Source organism: Penicilliopsis zonata (genome assembly GCF_001890105.1).
Source record: "Penicilliopsis zonata CBS 506.65 unplaced genomic scaffold ASPZOscaffold_5, whole genome shotgun sequence".
NCBI classification, from domain to species: domain Eukaryota; kingdom Fungi; phylum Ascomycota; class Eurotiomycetes; order Eurotiales; family Aspergillaceae; genus Penicilliopsis; species Penicilliopsis zonata.
The window spans coordinates 1,594,128-1,616,495 of NW_019208915.1; the positions used below are offsets into that span (position 1 = coordinate 1,594,128).

At 50.2% G+C, this 22,368-nt stretch overlaps 9 protein-coding genes across 9 annotated transcripts; 5 read left to right on the plus strand and 4 right to left on the minus strand.

The window, feature by feature from the left end:
• Positions 1-1,178: 1,178 nt before the first annotated feature.
• ASPZODRAFT_151432 (hypothetical protein) lies at positions 1,179-2,541 on the plus strand (the record flags this gene model as incomplete). The annotated part of the gene is made up of 3 exons (XM_022725735.1): positions 1,179-1,565; positions 1,621-2,307; positions 2,374-2,541. The coding sequence occupies 3 exons, from the start codon at positions 1,179-1,181 to the stop codon at positions 2,539-2,541; spliced, it is 1,242 nt and encodes a 413-aa protein (XP_022582550.1).
• A 376-nt stretch (positions 2,542-2,917) lies between these two features.
• Positions 2,918-4,861, plus strand: ASPZODRAFT_131688 (hypothetical protein). The gene is made up of 4 exons (XM_022722814.1): positions 2,918-3,624; positions 3,698-4,354; positions 4,408-4,579; positions 4,631-4,861. The coding sequence occupies exons 1-4, from the start codon at positions 3,194-3,196 to the stop codon at positions 4,793-4,795; spliced, it is 1,425 nt and encodes a 474-aa protein (XP_022582551.1). The 5' UTR covers positions 2,918-3,193; the 3' UTR covers positions 4,796-4,861.
• A 2,006-nt stretch (positions 4,862-6,867) lies between these two features.
• Positions 6,868-7,567, plus strand: ASPZODRAFT_15488 (hypothetical protein; the record flags this gene model as incomplete). The annotated part of the gene is made up of 4 exons (XM_022726145.1): positions 6,868-6,920; positions 6,973-7,038; positions 7,093-7,158; positions 7,237-7,567. The coding sequence occupies 4 exons, from the start codon at positions 6,868-6,870 to the stop codon at positions 7,565-7,567; spliced, it is 516 nt and encodes a 171-aa protein (XP_022582552.1).
• Positions 7,568-8,578: 1,011 nt separating this feature from the next.
• On the plus strand, positions 8,579-9,481 carry ASPZODRAFT_24914 (hypothetical protein; the record flags this gene model as incomplete). Its single annotated transcript, XM_022727979.1, has 5 exons — positions 8,579-8,658; positions 8,715-8,771; positions 8,820-8,888; positions 8,942-9,205; positions 9,265-9,481. Exons 1-5 carry the CDS (start codon positions 8,609-8,611, stop codon positions 9,479-9,481), a joined length of 657 nt encoding a protein of 218 aa, XP_022582553.1. The 5' UTR covers positions 8,579-8,608.
• Positions 9,482-10,616: 1,135 nt separating this feature from the next.
• Positions 10,617-11,836, minus strand: ASPZODRAFT_158866 (hypothetical protein). Its single transcript, XM_022726370.1, has 2 exons — positions 11,637-11,836; positions 10,617-11,572 (listed from the first exon to the last, which is right to left on the minus strand). The coding sequence occupies exons 1-2, from the start codon at positions 11,806-11,808 to the stop codon at positions 10,758-10,760; spliced, it is 987 nt and encodes a 328-aa protein (XP_022582554.1). The 5' UTR covers positions 11,809-11,836; the 3' UTR covers positions 10,617-10,757.
• A 333-nt stretch (positions 11,837-12,169) lies between these two features.
• ASPZODRAFT_158867 (hypothetical protein) lies at positions 12,170-12,717 on the minus strand. The gene is made up of 2 exons (XM_022726371.1): positions 12,402-12,717; positions 12,170-12,347 (listed from the first exon to the last, which is right to left on the minus strand). Exon 1 carries the CDS (start codon positions 12,646-12,648, stop codon positions 12,406-12,408), a length of 243 nt encoding a protein of 80 aa, XP_022582555.1. The 5' UTR covers positions 12,649-12,717; the 3' UTR covers positions 12,170-12,347; positions 12,402-12,405.
• A 227-nt stretch (positions 12,718-12,944) lies between these two features.
• Positions 12,945-14,349, minus strand: ASPZODRAFT_141589 (hypothetical protein; the record flags this gene model as incomplete). The annotated part of the gene is made up of 2 exons (XM_022724764.1): positions 12,945-14,111; positions 14,158-14,349. 2 exons carry the CDS (start codon positions 14,347-14,349, stop codon positions 12,945-12,947), a joined length of 1,359 nt encoding a protein of 452 aa, XP_022582556.1.
• A 1,333-nt stretch (positions 14,350-15,682) lies between these two features.
• ASPZODRAFT_15492 (hypothetical protein) lies at positions 15,683-16,921 on the minus strand (the record flags this gene model as incomplete). Its single annotated transcript, XM_022726151.1, has 2 exons — positions 15,683-16,524; positions 16,588-16,921. The coding sequence occupies 2 exons, from the start codon at positions 16,919-16,921 to the stop codon at positions 15,683-15,685; spliced, it is 1,176 nt and encodes a 391-aa protein (XP_022582557.1).
• A 455-nt stretch (positions 16,922-17,376) lies between these two features.
• ASPZODRAFT_64191 (hypothetical protein) lies at positions 17,377-21,707 on the plus strand (the record flags this gene model as incomplete). Its single annotated transcript, XM_022729212.1, has 5 exons — positions 17,377-18,300; positions 18,376-20,480; positions 20,619-20,923; positions 20,974-21,164; positions 21,414-21,707. The coding sequence occupies 5 exons, from the start codon at positions 17,377-17,379 to the stop codon at positions 21,705-21,707; spliced, it is 3,819 nt and encodes a 1,272-aa protein (XP_022582558.1).
• Between the last annotated feature and the right edge of the window lie 661 nt (positions 21,708-22,368).

Genomic DNA, 22,368 nt, shown 5'->3' on the forward strand with positions numbered 1-22,368 from the left:
ATCCTATTCTTACTTAGTATGGAGTACTCTGGTGCCATGTTAGGATCACCTGCGAAAGTATCCTTCTCTTCAACAGCCAGTACAATAATTAACTAAATAATTAGCAACCCTCATTAGGTGACTTCTATATACCTAGTTCTCACTAATATATTTAACATCAGCAACATCTGATACACCAAGATTAATCACTTTATTTGACTTAAGGACATAAAATCTTCAATCTAATAAATCCCATTCTATGCTCACAGTAGGACAATTCGAATGCTATCGGATACCATTATTTTTTAAGGTGATTAATATTTGTTAGGTTTAGACCACAGCTTTTAAAGGTAAACCCTCCTGGATTATTCTACTTGAGAAGTGGCAGCTTACACCGATTTCTCTTGCTACAAGTATTTACTGTACTAGCCATACTTTAAATCTTGCAGCTCCTGTTTTCTTTTATTGTGCCGCCACTTGATTAACAACCGCCTGAAGTTCAGTATCCCTATATTACTTAATAGGCCATAATCATGCCCAACACGGTTCTGGTTATGTGCCTATTTTCTTTCTTTGGAGATTTATTTGACAGCCGGCCCGGGGAAATGAGATAGATATCCTCTTCAATAACTAGGATCTAATCAACCTTGCTATAGATCTCTGATCTGCTTACTGATCAATATTTGATTAATAGTGATCATAATTCTAGTAGTGGCTTTCTTATTAGCCATCTTGTAATATCAATTGAAATTGAACATTAAAGTATAACTAGTGATTATCATATATTTTATAAGGCCTATCAACGTGTGTATATGCCTTGTAGGAGAAGAAAAATAAGGGGGGGATAATTCAGGAGGAAGAGAAAAAGGAGTAGCGAGGAGACAAGTATTGAGTTTCTATAACCAAGAGAATCCGGCATCTTTCATAGTCTCTTATAAGCGAAATCACTGGTCTAAAATTAGTGGATAGCTGTCAAGGTGTGATGACACAGTGCCATACCTTGATAATGGGAGGCCATTTCATTAGTCAAAAGGTAAAAAGATTAAATATGCTTGATGGCCATGTTGTGGAGGAGTTGACGAGTAATTGTTGCCGTCAAATTAACCAATGATAGAATACATCACATCATCATAAATCAGCCCAATCGCCCAATCCTTTCTCATCCACCACATACACCGTAAATCAAACCGAAACCCATGATGGATATGACAGAAGCAAATCTAGACGCAGACCATCATGACAAACAGCAGGGCTGGCCTGCCGTGGCCGCCGGGTCCGCGATTTTCTTCATGTACCTGGGTCTCACGTATTCCTACGGGATTGTACAGCTGCATCTTACGCGGCAAGGCCTGGCACCTCCCTCAACGCTCTCCTTCATCGGATCCGTCGGGGCTGCTCTGGCGCCTCTAACGGGCATGCTGGTTGCGCGAGTGATGCGTCGGATCGGATACCGCCGTACCGCTTGTCTTGGGTCTCTATTGTTGGGATTGGGCGAGTTCACGGCCGGGTGGTCGACTTCTTCTGTGCCGGCAATGTTCATCACACAAGGGGTTTTATTCGGGTTGGGAGCTTCGTTGTTATTCCTAGTACGTTCTCTTTCCGGTCTCTATAAACTCATGTTTCCAATATTGATTTGTTCAGCCCGCGGCTACTGTCCCTTCGCTGTGGTTCAAGCGCAAACGAGGCCTGGCGACAGGCATCGTGTACGGCGGCGCAGGGGTTGGATCGGCCGTGATCTCGCTGTCGATGGAGAAACTGATCCAGACCAGCTCAATCAGAACAGCGATGAAGATCTTGGGCGCGGCTGCGTGGGCTGTCTGTCTCCCGGCGTCGTATTTCCTCACGGCGCCAACGCCAACAGGTAGTGATGCTCTCACTGCTCCCACCACTTCTATCTTTACCATCAGATTTCTATTGATGCTGGTCATGGGAGCGATAGCGACCTTCCCCCTATTTGTCCCTCCCTTCCTGCTCCCGCTTTATGTCACTTCCATCGGCCTCTCCAGCCAGATGGCTTCCTGGGTCCTTGCCGCCTGGAACCTGGCCTCGGCTCTTGGTCGGGTCGGGATGGGACTGGGGGCAGATACCCTCCTGGGACCCGTGAACAGCCTGTTTCTCGCGCTGGCGGTTACAGGCGTGAGCACAATTGCCCTGTGGCCGTTTGCCTCCTCGCCGGGCCTGCTGGTCTGTTTTGCCATCTTGAATGGCATCGGATCGGGCGGCTTCTTCAGTCTCATGCCTGTCGTCGTGGGCGCCGTGTTTGGAGACGGCCAACTGGCCAGTGTCATGTCGCGGTTGACGACCTCATGGACATTCGGTTATTTCTTGGTACTCCCTTACCCTTTTCATCTCTTCCTATGCTCCTCGTCAATTGCCATTTTTCTAACTGATCAGGGGAGTCCTATCGCAGGGTATCTGCTGGACGCCTATGGTGGGACAGAAGCCGGGCTTGCTGCCTTTCGCCCGGCCTTCTCCTACTCGGGCTCCTTGACGCTTGCGGGGGCTGGGTTGGTTTTGGCGGTGCGCTTCATGCTAGAGAAGCGCATTTTCACCAGAGTATAGTAGTATAGCATGGGTAGAGGGGGATATAAGTGTTAACAGACCGTGGCACTCAACCCCACTTTCGGCTGTCCGGAAAGTCAGCTGACTGAAGAGCCTGTAGGCTGTCACGTGGTCAATAAAAGCCCTAGCTGCCCTACAAACGTTGCCAAGCGAACCCTTGGCTGAAGCGGTAAAGGGCGGCAGAAAGGCAGTCAGAAATGACGTGATTATATGAGTCAGCAGAAGGATCAAAGGATCATCCTAGTATTTTCATTACTGTCAACATCTCTTCTCTGCAGTATGAGATCTCTATCTATATGACATCTATTAATGTGCCGAATATATTCTTTTGAATATCCAAGATGATGATAGGAAATCATTTAATAGAAAAAGTATACAGACTTAAGGTCTATTTATAAAGATAAAAGAATTTATTATAGGATAAGCTAATTAGCTGTATTGATGAATGAAAATTCCAAGCTCCTGATGTCGCCATCGCAGGTCCCCCAAACACCATCGCGGAGATATTCCGGACCAGTCAAAAAGACAGCCTCCCCACAGCGCGGGATGGCGTGCTAGAAGCCATGGTCTGCATATCAATCTGGCAGCCGCCGTCTGTCCATTCTTCCATCTTTCTCTCTTTCTTCCACCCTTTTCCCTTTTCAGTTCCAGAATGGGCGCCACCGAGATAGAACCAGAGGCGGAGTCGGTCTCCGCGCACTCCGGGGAGAACGAGGCGGCCGAGGAGGCCGCGTTCCAACGCGTCCTGCGCAAAATCGACCTGCGGCTTGTTCCTATCCTGGTTCTACTGCACGCTGTTTGCATCGTCGACCGGTCAAACATCTCCGTGGCACGCATCTCTGGGCTGGATGACGCATTACAGTTGGACCAGGGCAACCGGGTGTCGATAGTGACGCTCGTCTTCTTCGTCACGTTTATTGTCTTCGACATCCCCAGCAATATGGCCGTGCGGCGGGTTGGGCCTGCGCGCTGGATGGGGCTGATTGTGTTTGCCTGGGGTATCGTCAGCCTCGGCATGGGGTTTGTTCATTCATGGACTGGCATGGCCGCTCTCCGCGTTCTTCTGGGTGCCTTTGAAGCAGGGTGAGCTGAGAGTCGAATCTTCATCTCTAAAGCATTGGCTGGCGTCTCTAATAATCTCATCAAATACCCCTAGGCTCATCCCCGGCTGTCTATATCTTATTAGTGCTTGGTACCCTCGGTATGAGGTCCAGAAGCGGCTGGCCCTCTTTTACCTGTGCGCTCTGACTCTCGCGGCCTGTACCAACATCCTCTCCTACGGCCTCATCCAGATCGCAGCACACCCAACCACGGGCGGTTGGCGCTGGATCTATATTGTGCAGGGCGCCATCACTGCTGCCATCGGTGCTGTCATCCCATTTGTACTTGTCGACTTCCCGGACTCGCCGCGTAACACCTTTCTCACTGCCGAAGAGACGGCGCTGGTCCGTCGCCGGCTCGAGGCCGATCGCGGCGTCACTGAGAATGCAGAGGCTATCACACTCGCCCGCTTGGTGGAAGCGGCGGTTGACCCAAAGACATATCTCTTTGCATTCATGTATATGACAGGTGCCATGGGCACCTACTCCTTCAACCTCTTCCTGCCTGTCATCCTGCGGAACAGCTTCGATTTCTCCGAAGCCCTCAGCTTTGGACTGCTGGTGCCGCCGGCCGTCATGGCCATCTTCCTTGCCATGATCCCTGCCGTGCTCGCCGATCGGTGGCATATTCGAGGGCCATTCGTCTCGGCCCAAGCGCTGTTGGCCATCGTCGGTCTCTGCATGATGGCCTTCTTATCCTCCCCTGTGTCTAGGTGAGTTTAGAATATATACTTACTCATCATTGCCGCTATATGCTAACCAGCAGATATGTGGGAGTCTTCCTGGGAGAGGCCGGCGTGTATGGCCTCGTAACAGGAGTTATGGCCTGGCAGGCGAACAATATTCATGGCGACGCCCGAAGAGCCATCTACAGCGCTATTCAGATCATGTTTGGGGGTATCGGGGGGCTGTTTGCCACCTTGGTCTTCCGCCAGCAGGTATTTCTATCTTCTCTTCCATCCTACAAAGGCTCTTTTGCTAATTATCAGGATGCCCCCAAGTATGTTCCCGGTATCGTTGCTGTTGTCGCCTGTTGTGGCACAACATTTGCTCTCTCGATTGTCCTCATGCTTGGTCTTCGCTGGGCGAATCGGCGTGCAGATCGAGGGAAATCTATTATCAATGGTCTCCCGGGATTCCGATACACAATATAATCCGATAGATATAGATTATAAAATAGTATTTTATTAAATAGCTTTCAGATGCTATGATATGCCTACCTAGTACCTTGTTATGAAAACTCAGCGTGATGATCTTTGACGTATTTTTGATGTCTATCTTTCCTCTTAGACCTACACAAACGTGTCAAATATATATATCTACGTTTTCAATGTGATCTTTCTATTTCATAGAATTCAAACCAAGTATACACCGATATTATATTCATCTATCAGTCAAGATTGATCTACCACCATTACTCTTCATCTCAATACTATCAGTCAGGAGAATGCAATCGAGGTTGTCAATACTGTATCACATGACTACAAAGCCCTAGCCTGCTTGATATATATGAATGACGTAATATGACCATGGCGGCCCCCTTTAGGAAGAGGAACCTTTAGGAAGAGAAAACCTGCTAGACCCTTTACTGCATACCTACTGGAGCATGTCATGACGGACACTGCTAGAAAGGGCCCGGAGATGGTTCTGGCAGTCTGAACATAATTCATTCTGATTATCACCTCACTGGGATATTGAAATTTTCTTCTTCTCTCTATAATTCCAGGCCACTACTATTGCTACTGTATAGGTAAGCAGGCTTCAAAGCAAGGAGTAATTCTATGAGAGAATAATTATCACAGCTACTGTTAGGCACTCCGCCCTATCTATGTTCTATACAGCAGTTCTTGTGAGTTTAAACCTAATCTTTGGCGAATGGGGCTGCGAATGAGTCTTTTACGGTATTCTACCTTGGGAAGCACTCGCATCGCCGTGCCCCAGCCATTCTACTTGTTCTAGGGAGGGGTATCATAGTACTGTGCTGATCCTCATGGTACGGATGCTCCGACCGATCCGTCTACGGGTCATGTCATGAGGCTTTCTTGCCGACACCAAGGCCTTTCCGTCCTGTCCGGTTCCCTTCGTGTAATGATGCCCAATTCAGTGACTAGTGAGGGACATCGGCATGGCCATCACATGCTCCCACTAGGATTTAGACCCTGACCATGCAGTATAGCATGTAAAGTTAGACATGAACCAATGGTTTACATGGTTCAGTCCAAGTGTATATTACTAGAGGGTTGTATTCTGTACCATGTGTCATTATAAAGTACTATCTAGGTCTAATAGTATCGTAATAGACAATCTATAGTCTCATAGCTGAGTCTCATAGCTGAGGGATAATGTCTAGGACTTTCCATCATGGTAGAGCTAAGGTTTTTTTCAAATAATGTCCAGTTCTGAGACTCTTATCAGCAGTACTGTGCTACACCAGCCTATATAATCTAGTAATCCTGAGCTCTCAATAGATATTCTATAGAATAATAAATAATAGACATATAAGCAGCTCTATAGTCCATTAAACCTTCTTCACTAGCAAGTGACTTCACCAGTAAGTGACTTATGGATAGTTATATCCTTCATTCCTGCCTCGCAATATGATTAAGAACTCACTAGACCTACAGCTACAGCTAGTCAAGGATACCTGCCACGCGTACTCCCAACACCCCCATCACACCCTCATTACTTATCAGTGGCGGAACATCCATGCTCTCTTCATATTGTGGAGTCATGGAAGCGCTGGATCTCCAACCAATCATAGGGATGTAGGAACTAACGAGACTAAGTATTAAATATTACAGAAATCATAGATTGACGGGAAGGTCTGAGTGCTTGATAGAAATCTAGGCCTTAGACTACATATCTCATATCCCTCTACCATGTAAAAGGAAAAAAGCAACAGGCATGTATGCTCTCTTGCTCATTTACTGCCATTGAGGATTCATCGCCAGGGAAATATTTGCCACTAGAGCAATAGGAACTTGGCGCCTTGGTCGGCATCCCTCGCTAAAGCCGTGAAGTGGGTTTTTGTCTTGGCCTTTGCACCCTCCATCGGAGGAGAAATGACAAGTATCGTCCGACGAACGGCCCTCCGCACATGGGTCTCCCCACTCGTTTCTATAAGTATAAGGCTGTCGATTGACTGCTACGACCTTTTGTCTACCACTGCATCAATATCCTCAAGAGCTTTGGAATCAACCAAGAACAACAAGAAACTCTTGTCAAGATGAAGTTCACGATCCTTGCCTTCTTCCTGGCCATGATTGCCTCGGCCTATGCGTATGTTTTGTAATACATCAATCGCTCGAGAACCAGGTCTAACCTAGGATAGGTGGTCGGAATGTATGCTTGAGTGCGCAGAGGCGGCCGCTTCCAGTGCCGGCTGTTCTAGCAACTAGTATGTTTTTTTTTTTATTCCTTACCGAAAATATTACTCTTACTGACCTTCTAGTAATGCAACCTCCTGCATGTGCGACAATACCGTCTTTATGACTGACGTCAAGGCTTGTCTGTACGGGTATGTAGATCTTCCCCCCCTTCCATGTCTTCAATCAATCAATATAGGTCGATGCTAATTGAAAAAAAAAAAAAAAAGTGACTGCAAGAGTGATGTGACGACTTTCTTCAGCTTCCGCTCTGGTATCTGCTACAGCACCTCGACTACCACCGCCTCTTCGGACTCCTCCACCAGCACTTCCAGCAGCTCCTCTTCCTCCTCTTCCAGCAGCGGCTCTTCCGGTCTTAGCCACGGTGCCCAGGCCGGCATTGCTGTCGGCTGCATTGTCGGCGGAGGCCTTGTGTCTGGTATGGCCGTTTACTTCTTCCTTCGTCGCCGCAAGTCCAAGAAGGAACAGGCTACGCGCGAGGCTGAGGAGCGCCTTCCGGAGAAGGACACTGCTTCTAGAAGGTCCAGCGTCACTGTTTAGATGCTCTAGTTCACCAATAGTTTGCTCAAGTTCGGCTCTAGGCCTGAAGTGGTGATTATGCTGATGATGATGATGATTGAACATGGCTACATGTTGTGTGTTGAGGCTCGGGGAAGATAGCAGTATAGCAGTATAGCAGTATAGCAGCGTATAGTGATCAGGATACTTGCTATGACAAATGAATATCTCTGCTCGTTACTTTTTTCTATCTATAAACCAGCTATTAGCATCTGGTAAGAAATTTCCAGGGTAAACGCAGGGACCTTCAGGGCCAAAAGCTACTCCGTAAAGCTATGGCGAACCTAGTGGATAGTACCGAACATCGCCCGAGAGCCGACGTCCAGTTGTTGGCTCCACAGTCGGATTTGCGGCACTTGAGTGGAGACAAACCAGGGATCAGATAAGATCAGACGATTGATAAGATCGATCCTTTACTCCCAGAGGCTAACAACGGAGGTTACTTATCCTCCGACCCTGCATGTGCGGGTGCTCCACTCTTGTGTTAGTATATCCCTCGTTTCTTCGACATCACTATCATAGCTATATCAGCTCTTTGATCAGCCATATTATGAATAAGAAGTAGACAAACTAAGGGACGTTAGAAGAGAGGGAAAAAAAAAACAGAAGCAGTATCAAATATGAAAACAAATATTGAGACGAAAGAAAGTAACGGAATCATGAAATGAGGTCCCACGTCGGCTAAAAAGGCTGCTTGGCATCAATACGCCCCATTGAATGATAGGGTGGAGTCGGTTCTCTGACTCTGTCCAGGTTTTCTTTATCAGATCCGGCTTCTTTCCGTCCTTGGCACACTCATCCGCCGGGAAGTTGGAGTTGGCTGTTACGTATGGGGTCTCTGTCTGTTGAGGGTCTAGGGTCTTGGTACCGAGGTCGGAAGAATAGGCGCCTTGCCTGCCTCTTTGTCTATATAAGCCAGCTGTCTCCTCATCTCCAGTATACTTTTCTTCCCATCCAGCAGTCCCACAACTCTTCTTCTCCCCGCATCTATCTAATCTCTCTCCATCCTTCCCGTCACTCACAATGAAGTTCCTCGGCGCTGCCATGTTCGGCCTCCTGGCCACCGTCTACGCGTGAGAGCTTTTGACGAATCCTAGTGAGATAACCCATGAAATGCTGACATCACCAGCAACGACTGCATCAGCAACTGCGAGACCACGGCGGCTTCCGATCTCGGCTGCAGCGTGTAGGTTCTCTTGTCTATTAGACCCTTCTTCCTTTTGCTGACAATCAGTGACAACCTGTCTGGATGCTTCTGCGCTGCCGACTTCGTCAAGGAGATGAAGGAGTGCTTGGGATCCAAGTGAGTATCCTGCTATTATCTATGAATGCATGTTTATTTACATGATTCAATAGCTCGAGCTGCGGCAAGGAGTATGTCGCTTCATACTACAGCACCTACGACAGCGTCTGTGCCACTGCCACTGCCACCTCTGCAGCGGCATCGACCGCCACTGGAACTGCCACCAGCACGGCCGCTGAGTCGACGGGCACCAGCGACTGCATCGCGACCTGCGAGTCGACTGCTGCCTCGGAGCTTGGATGCAGCTCCTCCAACCTGGCTGGCTGCTTCTGTACCTCCAACTACACCACCGAAATGAAGGCTTGCCTGGGTTCCTCGTGAGTATTGCATTGAAGAAAAGAAAACATATCGGTTCCGTTGTTAATGATGATTTCAGCTGCGGTAAGGAATACGTTGCCTCGTTCTACAGCACCTACGACAGTGTCTGCGCTACCGTCTCGGCCACTGGTGTTGCTACCACTTCCGGTGCTTCTGCTGCCACGACCACGACTGCGGCCACTTCGACCTACACTGGAGGTGCTAATGCCATGTCCTATGCTTATGGTGGCGTTCAGGTGGCTGCCGCCGTGGCTGCCGTGGCTGCCCTGGTCTAAGGGGAAGAGAGTGTTTGTTTCATGATCTATGATGTGATCAATGGTTGTGGTGTGATTAATGATGGTGGCGCGATGTAATGTGATTAGTAAGTGGGGGAAATGTAATAATCCTATAGTGTCTCATTACTACATTCAATAAACCTCTTACCTATACATAACTTTACAGTAGGATCCTCAAGGAGTTTATATTATAGGTACTTCCTAATTAAAAAGATTTTACTCCTTAATATACACTTTATATACTTTACAGATGTACAGCTGTAGACTTTAGTATAAGAACACCATATAAAGATTATTTTAGTTTAGTTTACATATAGTATACCCTACAATGTACAGTTTATGGGTGGTTTATAACAATTATATAGCCCCTTCATGGCCAAATATTGAAGGCCATGATTAAAATATATTATAAAGTAGGTATATAGGTATATATAAAGGGTTTGCATCTACTCTGTGGGTGATGATTCTTTTCAATAATCTACTAGATCAATGATCTGGCTTGTCTAATTCCTTCTATTATATATTCTTTGAGCATCATCTAACTTGTAGCGCACACAACCGAGGTGCCAGGCCATATACCCGTGTTTATAATTGGCCCAGAGGACGGCAGCCAGCTGCTTGTATAGCTCTTCTTCCCGGCTCTGCAGGTCGGCCTGCAGATCTTCTTGCAAGGCTTGACCAGGTTGTATTGAACAGCTCGCAGAGCGTATCCCGTGCTGTCCATAGGGAGGTATTCTGTTCCACATCACCATTTTCGCCATTTTTATATTGAAACCGGGAAGGAAAGCCCGCAGCATGTCGCGTCTTGGTGGTAAAAGTGACTTGGTTTGCAAGATCTCCCCGTAGCACCTCCTTCGGGTAGGAAAAGATGTAGTTAATGAACTTGATTGCCATTGATGACTCGCGCATGTACGGCACCACACACGGCAGGGCACCTCACCGTCCAGCGAGACCTTGAAGATACCCACCGAATACGCTTCATGGTGGCTGCAATAGTTTATTTCTAGGCCTCATCTAGGTGACTGGGGTTAGTGTAGTCCAGGCAGTTAAATTTATCATCTGAGAAGAGCATGATGAAATTCATTATAATATAGCTAAGCAAGGTGGAAGTAGAATAGTTGAGACGAAAAATCAAGCCCATGTTAAAAGAAATAAAGGAAGAACACGCAGAGTAGATAATGACTGTTAGTAAAGATTAACTTAAGAGCTGAGATGGTAATCCTCATCTATATTTATACCATCTATATATCATCTATATATCATATATCTTTATCATCTATACAACTGATGTAAAAACCTCGTCAATGAACTCTGCCGCGCGAGAATAGGCCTCCATCGAGCCTTTGACAGGCTTAGGGGGAAACCCTTGGCTAAAGTCAACAAGACCGTGTCCTGCCTGGTCGACCGGCAAGAGCTCCGTCTTGACACCGAGCCTTTTGAGCTGTTCATAGTGGTCTATGCTCTCCTGAAGCAGCACAACCTCGTCTTCAGTGCCGTGCACGAAAACAGAGGGCGGGTAGCTTTCATCGACGAACAGCTGCAGGAATCCAGGACGGAGGTGGTCGGGGATGGCCTTGATCCGCTCGTCGCCATACTCCTTTGCATGAAGCCTTGCGCCTAGCCCCGGTTCACCAAAACAGCCATCGAGGAAAGTCCCGTCAATCTCCCACTTGACCGTGAGCGCAAAGCGGCCGGACTCGCGCGGATCGTCGCTGACAACAGTCTTATCCGCCAGTAGAGCGGGAATCTTGCTGAGATCGACAAACTTGGCGAGCGAGGTTGGTTCGCGGCCAGCCGTCCAGTGGTCCAGCAGCAGGTTACCCCCTGTGCCAAACGCGGTCATCAGCGCCGCGGGGCGGGGATCAGCGTACACACACGCCGCGCGCGCCGAATACGCCCCGGCGCTGAAGCCCGTCACGGCGATGCGGCGCGTATCGACGGAGATGGAGGCCGGGAGGACGTCCTGGAAGGCGGCGCTGGCAAGGAACGCGAGCAGGGCCTTTGCGTCGTCGATCTGGTCCAGCGTGTTGCTTGGGTGGCAGAGTCGGTAGTCGGCTGCCACAAAGATGTATCCCCTTGCCTGGCAGTGATCTGAGTCATTATTAGAAATAACGAGATCAGGGTTATGGACCAGAATAAGAATTGATAAACACACCCAGCAGCCACTGAGGGAATCCTCCGCTGTGTCGCGAGCCTGAAGTCATTCCCCCGCCGTGGTAGTAGACGACCACAGGCAGCTGGCCGCTGGAGGGGGGTAGAAAGTAGTCCATCTTGATGTCATGATTGCTGACAGTCGAGTAAACGAGGGTCTTGGCTAGTGAAGTCATTGTTTACAAGGTATTAGTCTCTGGTGTTATACAGCGGAAGCATAAATTAAATAGCAAGTTGAGGTTGTCGTGCAGCGGATATGTTTATAGCCGGTACCCCTCTTGATGAGTCATGGATTTGTAAGCAGCCTTAATGCGTGAACTGTATAGTTAAAGTGGAAGAAGAATTTATAGGCATTAAATTAGGTATGTTTTATCAATCATAAGGCAGAATCAGTCATACACATAATATAAGAGGTCATAGGTCTATCTAAGTATAGGCTGGAGAGGGAGATGTCCGAGACGATGGAAGAGGTTTAGAAATTTAATCCTGCCATAATGCCTGATCTGTGTTATATGATTTACAGAAGCTCTTATTTAGGGTCAAAATAAATTTAGACAATAACAGTGCTAGAAGTATGATATATAAATAATATCTGTAGTAGATTCCTACTAAGTTCAAATAGACCATGAGTCTTTCTCGATTACTTTCAATATTGTAGTCCTTGAACCATATGAAGAGAATATGTTCTGTTCCTTGACATCCACCAGACTGAATGCTAAAGATCAATATCATCTACTCCAATAGGAAGAACTCTAAAAGGCAGACTCACAATACTACAGGGTTGGTGCTAAAAGAGTTGCAGCGCACGCAGCCTGACATGTTCCAAAAGCCGAGTTGCAGAGGAGGATTGATGCTGGGGCAGAGGCCCCCAGGGTGGCTCCCCAAGTGAAGCCCGCGGCGGAGTAGCAGGCTGTCACCACTGCTGCACAGCCTGCTTGGCAGATGCCATAGGCTGCTGGGCCGGCCATAACAAGGCTGACAGCGGAGAACACGGCGCCTATTTCTAGGATCTTCATTTTCAAGTGAGGAGGTGGTGTCAAGAGTAGTATGATGTTTTATAGAGGAGGGAATACAAGAGCTCGGATGATGTCTTTGAGATAGGAGAGGCGGGGTATTTAATAGGAGAGGCGGGGATTTAATGTGTTGGCACTGGCTGCGTTATCATCTGCATGTCTCAGCCTTGTACTATCTTACTATACCCTAACCCTAACCTAATCCTACTCACTATACACGATCTACACGAATAGTTCCTCCGGATGCTTGGTTGGAAATAGCACATGATAATGAGTGGCAGAAGTTGAAGTCTAGTGGTCTACAGGATACCAACACAGATATAATAGTCTAACCACAGATCCGTGCAATCTGTGCCAACCGTGGGATTCCAGTCCTCAATCTCTGCTGTTGTGACGCCCTCGGCTTCGGCAATGGACGCGCACGTATCGCCCGAGCTGACAAGGTAGAACACGTCGCAGTCTGTGACCATATCGGGCTCGTATGGGGTTGGAGTTGTCACCCCATTCCCTGTCGAGGTCGAGGTCGTGGTCGTGGTCGCCAAGGTGGTTGTCGCTGTGGGTGTATACCCGATGATGTCGATACAGACGTAATCGCCTACATCAAGACTGGCACAGGAGGTGCCCACTGCAGGGTTCCAGGCGTAGAAGGTTGCCAGAGAGATACCGGCGTCGGCGGCGATGGTCGCACAGTTGTCACCGGAGACGACTAGGTAGAATTCATTGCAGGTCGACACGATGCCGGTCTGGATGGGCGATGGGGTGCTAATCCCATCCCCGGAGGAAGTGGTAGTCGTGGAAGGGGCGCTGGTGATTGCAGGCGTTGTTGTGGGTGTATAACCGATGATGTCAATACAGACATAGTCGCCAAGGTCCAGATAGGCACAAGACGTGCCTACCGCAGGGTTCCACGCATAAAAGGTGTCGAGGGAGATGCCAGCGTCGGCCGCAATGGTCGCACAGTCATCACCCGAAACCACCAGATGGAACTCATCGCAGGTCGATACCATGCCGGTTTGAATCGGGGATGGAGTGCTGATCCCATCCCCAGTGGTGGTAGATGTCACAGATCCAGTAGTGGGGGAAGCTGTTGTGCCTCCCAGAACGCCAATACAGACATAATCCCCAACATCAAGATATGCACAAGAGGTGCCCACGGCAGGGTTCCACGCGTAGAATGTGGCCAGGGAAATGCCCGCATCAGCTGCGATAGTGCCACATTCATCGCCTGAGACCACCAGGTAAAAGTCGTCACAGGTGGAGATCATGCCGGTTTGAATGGGGGATGGAGTGGTAACTCCATCGCCTGTGATTGTTACCGAAATGGATGTAGAAGAAGAAGAAGAAGTAGACGTAGACGTAGAAGTAGAAGAAGAAGAAGCAGAAGTAGAGTCAAAGTCAACTTGAATGCAATAATAAAAGCCCGTTTCAAGCTCACAGGTGCTATACACTTCGAGGATGAGAGGATTCTACCAAGAATTAGACAAGACATCGAAACATTGATTGATATCATACCCAGGCCTCAAATTCTGCCGCTGTGATGCCCTCCACGGCCTCAACCTCTGCACAGGTCAAGCCCGAAGTCGCCTCGACCCAACCGCTGCAGTCGGAGTCTGCCCCTGGAAAGACACTCCCAGGGGGGGTGACAAGATAGGCCGAGACCATAGTCACCCAAAAGGCGACGGCTATCAGCCGTGTCAAGACCATTCTGTGCAGTTGAAGGAAAAAAGAATATTGCAATGTCCCAAGGATAGAGAGGGGGAGAAACCCTTTCCTACCATTGTTATACTATTGTTATACCACCATGCTCGGGATACCGGAGCTAGCCTTCATAATTGGCTGGATAGAGGGAAATGAGGGAGCATGGGAGATTGCCACTAGCAATGATAACATCACCAGACCATTTAGTTGCCTGATGTTGGATGTTACATTACTTCTATTGATTTTCAGTTGCTAATGAGGCACTAAACAGGAACCATCCACCATCGCGTACTCGTAACTATCATCTAGCCTCGGAGTACTCCGTATTTCCACTTTGTATGGGGCCCACTACAGCCCGTGCCTGCATAGTAGGTTAACTTGGGCCAAGCGAAGCCCAAGATTAAGCGAGTTGCGACCTAAGATAGGATTCTAACAAATGTCCCTAGCTCAAGTTTAGTTAGTTTAGTCAAGTTTAGTTTAAGGGTAGTGTTTAGTCTAGTTAAGGGTCATGTCAACGCTGGCCACAGACCCTGGGGTAGTGAAAAGGGGAGAACAGCTGTTACCTGGGATAGAAAGATAATGCTGATATACTAGGATAACTGCCTAAGTATTGGTGGAATAAGAGTATTTTATCTAATAAGAGCTTTAACTACAATAAGAGGAACTAAGGCTACTCTATTTTACTCTGTAAATATTAATTTCTTGGCGTCAAGATGTAATGTACACTAGCTATTCCTATTGAAGAAGGTCGATATTTTATCTACATTCTATACTTCTATTGATTCCTATATTAATCCATCTAGATTAGCGTCATAATTGTGAAATGGGGCCATGGGCCGCCAGCAGACTTAAGGATCTAGATAAGTTTTATTTCGGAGGGCAGGTCCAAAGCAGTTTTGTAGAGCTCCACTCACTAATATCTTATATATATTGAGAAAATATCTTATATATATTCAGAATTATAGCTCTCTTCAAGCCCCTCGCGTAGAGAGGGTAACGAGTTTGTGGGCTTCCACAGACTAGTCATCACAAGTACAAAAGCTATCACTAGACTATAATCACCTGATGTGATGAATATTGTGATAGAGTATATAATATATATTAGACTATAGTGTGATAGTCTAGCACCCCTTTTTATACAGCTAGGACCTATAAGATCCCCATAATATCTGCAGGTTGAGAAATTCAGCACATGGGGGAGATTAAGAGGGTCACACCTAAGCTAGTTTAGGGACATGAGCATAAGCCACCGGATGAATGTCTACTAATCTAGCTTAACTAGTGAATTATTGAAACAATGCATTATACAAGCAATGGATGAACTACCCACTACTCCAAGCTATTCTTTCCAGTTCCACTTGACGACGTAACCCATGTAGAAAGTGCCCGGGACTTCATACTGGTCCGTGGTGTCGGCGACGAGGAAGCTTTGCTGGTAGTACCAGTAGGAGAGAACGAAGAAGATGTAGGACTGAGAATTGATGGTCGAGTCGATTGCCTGGTAGGAAGCCAGGGAGCCCTGGGCGAGCTGGAGGCATTTGCGCGCATCGTAGGAGATATCGACCACTTTGGCACTGGAGACGACCACATCGGATGCGTCGGTGGCGCCCGTTTTCTCAGTCCAGTAATTGACCAGGTGGAAGATCTCATGCAGCAGGGTGGCAGAGCCCTGTGGGATGATGGTGGAGATCTCGGCCTTGCTGTCGGGGTCCTGGTAGGTGATATCGGACAAGACATTGATCTTGTTGGTGGTGGTGCTGAAGACCCTCGGGCACAGCAAGATGCCAGGCGCCTTGGCCAGGTATTTGACGGCGCTTCCCAGGACGGTTGTGCTGTACGCCGTCGCCCCGGGGAAGGTCAGGCCCGCCAGGGTATCCTGCTTGCCGTTGAGGGTGAATGCGTCACACAGGTTGTCCGCGTAGTAGTCCTCCAGCATCTCATACGCCTTCTTTTCGGACATCCAGTAGGGAACGGTGCTGTCGCTTTCGGGAAAGATCTCGTTGATCGACTGGATCTCATCGTCGATGTCGATCTCCTCGCCATCCTCGGCGAACGCGCTCGCGTCCCAGTCGTACCGCTGCGCGAACTCGCCCGAGCACGCCAGCCAGGGCAGGTCGTCCGTGAGGCCTGGGCCGGTCATGCCGGAGCCGACGAGGAAGTCGTACACGTTGTCGACCGCAGCTTGTATCATCATCAATTAGTGAAACGGCTTCAGCTGGTTGGGAGGGGAGTTATAGGATCTACCTTCCATCTGGGTCCAGATGGCCTTGGTTTCGCTCGTCGGCGCCGGGGTCTCTTTCAGGGCGTTGGTGAACTGGATTCCAAACCAGGAGGTGAACAGCCGCCGGGCCACATAACCATCCCTGCCTGCAGTCCCGCCATCGTCGGCTTTCAGGGCCGCTGTCATGGCGTCCTTGAAGGAGGTGATGAGTGTGCCGGTGTCCTCTAGATATGAGTCGAGGTTTGTGACATAGTCATCACTACAAGACCCGGCGCCAGTCAACAGATCAAAGCGGTATTCAATGATGACAGCCTGTGCCACGGCGGCCAGGGTCAAGAGGGGTGTCCGGGTCAACATTGATAAGATGTCAGTATGGACAAGATGAAAGTGAGAAAGAAGAAAGATGAGCAGGAGAGAAGTTCAAGATGTAGGCGGAGTATCCATGTTGAATACTTCACTAATACCTGGCCATAGTCATGGTCATAGTCACCCTGGTCATAGTCACCCTGGTCATAATCTAGCCTGTCCACTAATACCTAGTCACTATTAGCCTGGCCCCGAAGGATGAGCCTTCACCCTGTGGTATGATCCTTTAATTGATATGAGGATACCCTAATTAATTAAAAACAGGGGCAGCATTTCTATAGATCATGCCCATTTTTTTATAGCTGACCTCTAAGCTATCATCTTCTTACACTCTTTATCCCTTGATAAGTATCTTCTTACACTCTTTATTCCTTTACTTGATAAGTATCTTCATCATTCAATCATTACTCTCTACCATGTGGTTCATCCTGGCGAGTCTCGCCGCGATGGCCCCCGGGGCATTGGCAAGCATCGGGGCCTCTCAGGCGCTGCAGGAGTACCTCCAGATGTACCCCATCAGCACCCGTTCGGCGCCCCAGTCCCAGGCGACCACCGATCTGGCCAGCCTCAAGGCCGCTGTGCTGGCGGGCAACTATACCCCCTCGCGCTCGTGGCAGTTCCTCCGCGACCCCTGCCCTGCGAGCTGTGTGAGTTTAGGGCTGGCGTCCTCTGCGTGGCCGGTCTACCACAGCGTCGACACGCTGACAGACCGCTGTGACGAGACGATGCTGTTGAGCTTTGCCCTCTACACGGCGCTTGACGGCTCTGACGGCCAGGTCAGCATCCGGAGCTGCACCGCCGGCCTCACTGTCTCTTCCTCGTCTTCTTCTTCTTCGTCTTCATCTTCATCTTGTCCAAAGCATAACCAAACCATGTCCGAAACGACCACCAGCCTGGAGCTCGTCTGGGAGGGCGAGTCTGCAGGGGCCGCTGTCCAGACAGACGCCCTGGCGGCCCTGGAGCAGCTGCTGGCGTACGAGAGCCAGAGCCCGTCGTCCGTCTGCAACGAGACCATGGCGTTTGCCTACTCCGGGGGCACTGCTGTCGGGCTCTATATAGGCTCCGGGCTACACCGACAGGGCCTGTTGGCGCCGGTGGTGGAGGCGCTCGTCGAGAGGGTCACCAGCGAGGGCGTCAGCGACACCCTGGCCGTTCAGCTGTGTGGCACCTATCTCAGCGGCCGATACACGCTGGGCATCATCATCACTCCAGACCTTGCCGAGGCCCAGGTCGCCGTGCAGACGTGGCGCGACAGCAAATGTCTCACGTACTTGTCCGAGACTGCTTCGTGGAGCAACATCACCTACTCTGCGCCGGTGGTGAGGAATGCCACTGTCAAACCGAGTACCACTGAAGCCAGTAGTACCGCCGTGAGAAGCAGTGCTTTGGCGACTGCAGTCAGCAACAGTACGATCAATAGCTACAATGTGCGCTCCCACGGCGAGACACTCACCCGCCGAACCACATGCACCACCGAGCAGGTCGTGTCGGGGGATAGCTGCGCAACGCTGGCTGCTGAATGCGGGATCACGGCGGCAGAGCTGGCGGACTATAACCCTAGCTCCTCGCTGTGCTCGAACCTCACGGTAGGCGAGTATATCTGCTGCTCGTCGGGCACGCTGCCGGACAATGCCCCCACGGAGCAGTCGGACGGGTACTGCTACACATACCTGGTGCAGACGGGGGATACCTGCTCGGCGCTGGCGGCAGAGTACGACATCACCGTCGCGGAGATCGACAGCTACAACACCGACACCTGGGGCTGGATGGGCTGCGACGACCTGTTGGCGGACGAGTACATCTGCCTCAGCACCGGGTATGCGCCCATGCCCGCCGTGATCTCCAACGCCGTGTGTGGCCCGCAGGTGAACGGCACTGCCACTGCGCCGCAGGGCTCTGATCTGAGCGACCTGAACGAGTGTCCCCTCAACGCCTGCTGCGACATCTGGGGCCAATGCGGCATCACGGCCGAGTTCTGCACGCCCAGCAACTCGAGCACGGGGGCGCCGGGGACGGCCGCCAACGGGACCAACGGGTGTATCTCCAACTGCGGGACAGACATCATCGAGAGCGCTGCGCCCAGCGAGACGTTCACGATCGGCTACTTTGAGGGCTTTGACCAGGACCGCCCCTGTCTCAAGCCGTGGATCACCGAGATCGACACCAGCGCCTATACACACATCCACATGTCGTTTGCGACGCTCAACGCGGACTTGTCGTACAATCTGACCAACATCGACGACCAGATGGAGGACTTTGCCGCCCTGACGGACGTCAAACGCATCATCACCGTCGGCGGCTGGTCCTTCTCCACGGACGCCAGCACGTACGACATCTTCCGCGAGGCCGTGTCGAGCGCCGACAACCGCGCCACCCTCATCGCCAACACGATCGACCTGCTCGAGGCGTACGACCTGGACGGCGTGGACTGGGACTGGGAGTACCCGGGGGAGCCTGACATCCCTGATATCCCTGCGGACACGACAGCCGACGCGGAGGACTTCTTCCTGTTCCTGTTGGAGCTGTCGGAGGAGATGGCGAGTTCGACGCCCGACAAGACCATCTCGACCACGGCGCCCTCGTCCTACTGGTACATGAAGGCGATCCCCATCCTGGCCATCAGTGAAGTGGTCGACTACATCGTGCTCATGACCTATGACCTGCACGGCCAATGGGACTATAACAACACCTATACGGATCCCGGGTGTCCGGCGGGAGGGTGTCTGCGCTCGCACGTCAACCTGACCGAGACGCTGAGCTCGCTGTCGATGATCACCAAGGCCGGCGTGCCCTCCAACATGGTGGTGGTGGGGGTCGCCAACTACGCGCGCTCGTTCCAGATGACTGAAGCCGGCTGCTACACGGCCGACTGCCACTTTACAGGGCCAGACTCGGGGGCAGACCCGGGCGAGTGCACCGACACGGCGGGCTACATCTCCAACGCCGAGCTGGCGGCCATTGCAGCGAACACGACCGTGTACGCCTACATCGACATCGACTCCAACTCGAACGTGATGGTCTGGGATGACACGCAGTGGGCGGGCTACATGGACGCCGAGATCAAGTCCGTCCGTGCCGAGCTGTATGAGGGCATCTACTTCCTCGGCACTGCCGAATGGGCAATCGATCTTACCAACGGCACCTCTTCCAACAGCAGTACCAGTACCAATACCACCACCACCACCACAGCCTGTGAAATCTCTATTGATCCCACCGTCTGGTCCGAGGCTACCCCCTCCGTCACTGCAGTCCCCGGCTGCACGCTCATCTGGCCTCCCCTGCCCCTGGAGACGACCACCACCATCACATTTCCCCCATGGGCCACGCACATCACCTGGCGCGCCACCGAGACAGAGACAACCACCTATTACGACGGCAGCGTCGTCACCTATCACCAGTTCTCGACCTACTCGGTGCCCACCCAACTCTCCATCGCCCCTGTCACTACGACTGCCATCCCGGTCTGGTACGTCACCGTCACCAGCGGCCAGAGCACTGTCTACCAGACCAGCTCTGTGGAGCCGTCTCCTTTCACAGTCGTCTATACTCCGTGAGTACCCTACCTACCCTAACCCTAGTCTGCGCCAACCCTAAACCCTAAGCCCTAACCCTAAACCCTACCCTACCCTGCTCTAACCCTACTCCTACTCTAACCCTACTCCTACTCTAACAATCCCTACTCTGGCAGAACGGTCGGAGGCAATACAACAGTAGTCGGAGGCACAACCAGCACTGTGTCTGGGGCGACCTTCTCGTCCGGAAACCTGACATACACGAGCACTTCATGGATAGGCGTGTTTGGCGGCACTACCACCGTCGTCAGCGGCACCACCCTCGCCCCCTCGACCACGACCGTCACTCCCCATCCCTATCCCACCACCACCACCTCGACCGAAGATCCCATTCTCAACACGCGCACGACTCATGTCGTCGCCGCGAGCAAAAGCAGTGGCTCAGGTCCCAAGTGTACTGAGGCCCCTTGTGGCATTGGCTGTGTGTACCCTCCCACTAAAGTATAAAATGACCCTTCTCACACTGAATAGGTGTATTCTTCTGTATCTCGGGATGTCCGTTCTGTCCTCCCGGCTTCGGTATTGATGACGGCAGCGGCAGCGGCAGCGGCAGCGGAAGCGGCAGCGGTGGTGGTGGTGGTGGTGACGACGACGACAGCTCGACCTCGACAACGACTTCAACATCTTCAGGCAGCGCTGCGTCGTACGAGGTTGGCGCTATGGTGACGGCAATGACGGGCGATCTCTACATCACCACCAGCGACGCGATCACCGCGCTGGAAGCCCAGGCCACAGAAGAGGCCAGTCTGATCAACGGGCTGTTCGGACCAGAACTGACCTTCCTGATGACCGCCGCCACTGCCACGGTCGACACGGCAACCTCCACGACAGGCACCACGGCGACAACCACCGATCCATACCCGTACACCATCACCAACGCAGCCGGCGACGTTGTGGCGTGTGCGACGGAGCTGGTCGTGTATTACATCGATGGAGCCTCTACCATCTGCTACGGCTCCTCCACTGTTCTCTCCACCAAGACCACCACCACCACGACAAAATCCAAGACCACCACCACCACGACGGCGACCACCACCACCGCCAAGGACTGTCCGGGCGGCAACGAGCTCAAGTGTTACCAGGAATACTACTACGACTGCATGATCGACTGCGAGAACTTTTACGCTACCAGTGCGGAGTTGTTGGGATGTCAAAATGGCTGTGGTGACTATGCCCTCGAGCAATGCGAGGATCTTTGTGACTAGCCTACAGCTACTTTGAGATATAGCTAGTTATCCTTTATCCCATGACTCTAGCCAGCCCTGTATTTGCAGAGTGAGTAATACTAATATGATTCACAAATCTCTAATTGACCGTTAATCTTACTAGTAAGCCTCCTGTTGAATCTAGCCTCTATTAGTCTTTTAAAGTAAATATTATCACTGTCTATATCTAGAAATTAGGTTTATAACGAGGGTATTTCCATGTGAATTCCTGAATGTCCAAATTAATTCCATATTCATTTCTACACTAATTACATATTAATCCTAATTCCTAGGGGAGTTCTTTGCTTGTTGCTTTGATTCCTAGGGCTATTCTATTTAATTCCTTAATCAATTCCCTATTATCTATGCAAAGGGCTAGGGGTCTAGAATGACTACTATAATCTATAGTACTCTATATAGATTAGCTAGGGCTATTGGTCTTACAAAGCTAGGTGCCTGTCTAGATTATTTATAATGTCTTATACCTAGGATTATTCTACTTATCTCTACTAGGGCTAAGTTGTTAATAACTATAATATTAATAGGGCATTCACTTAGACTATTAACTAAGCCATCTCTTTTATACTATACTTTTCATTGTTTAATATTTTGATTTAGTAAATTATATTATATTACTATGCTTAAAGTAAAATATAGTTAA

Bases quoted from the DNA above. Each gene is read 5' to 3' on its own strand.
- ASPZODRAFT_131688 (XM_022722814.1), top strand. From the start codon at position 3,194: ATGGGCGCCACCGAGATAGAACCAGAGGCGGAGTCGGTCTCCGCGCAC. The intron at 3,625-3,697 runs GTGAGCTGAGAG...AAATACCCCTAG, and splicing joins CTGGGTGCCTTTGAAGCAGG to GCTCATCCCCGGCTGTCTAT. The intron at 4,355-4,407 runs GTGAGTTTAGAA...GCTAACCAGCAG, and splicing joins TTATCCTCCCCTGTGTCTAG to ATATGTGGGAGTCTTCCTGG.
- ASPZODRAFT_158867 (XM_022726371.1), bottom strand. From the start codon at position 12,648: ATGAAGATCCTAGAAATAGGCGCCGTGTTCTCCGCTGTCAGCCTTGTT.
- ASPZODRAFT_158866 (XM_022726370.1), bottom strand. From the start codon at position 11,808: ATGACTTCACTAGCCAAGACCCTCGTTTACTCGACTGTCAGCAATCAT. The intron at 11,573-11,636 runs GTGTGTTTATCA...ATAATGACTCAG, and splicing joins ATTCCCTCAGTGGCTGCTGG to ATCACTGCCAGGCAAGGGGA.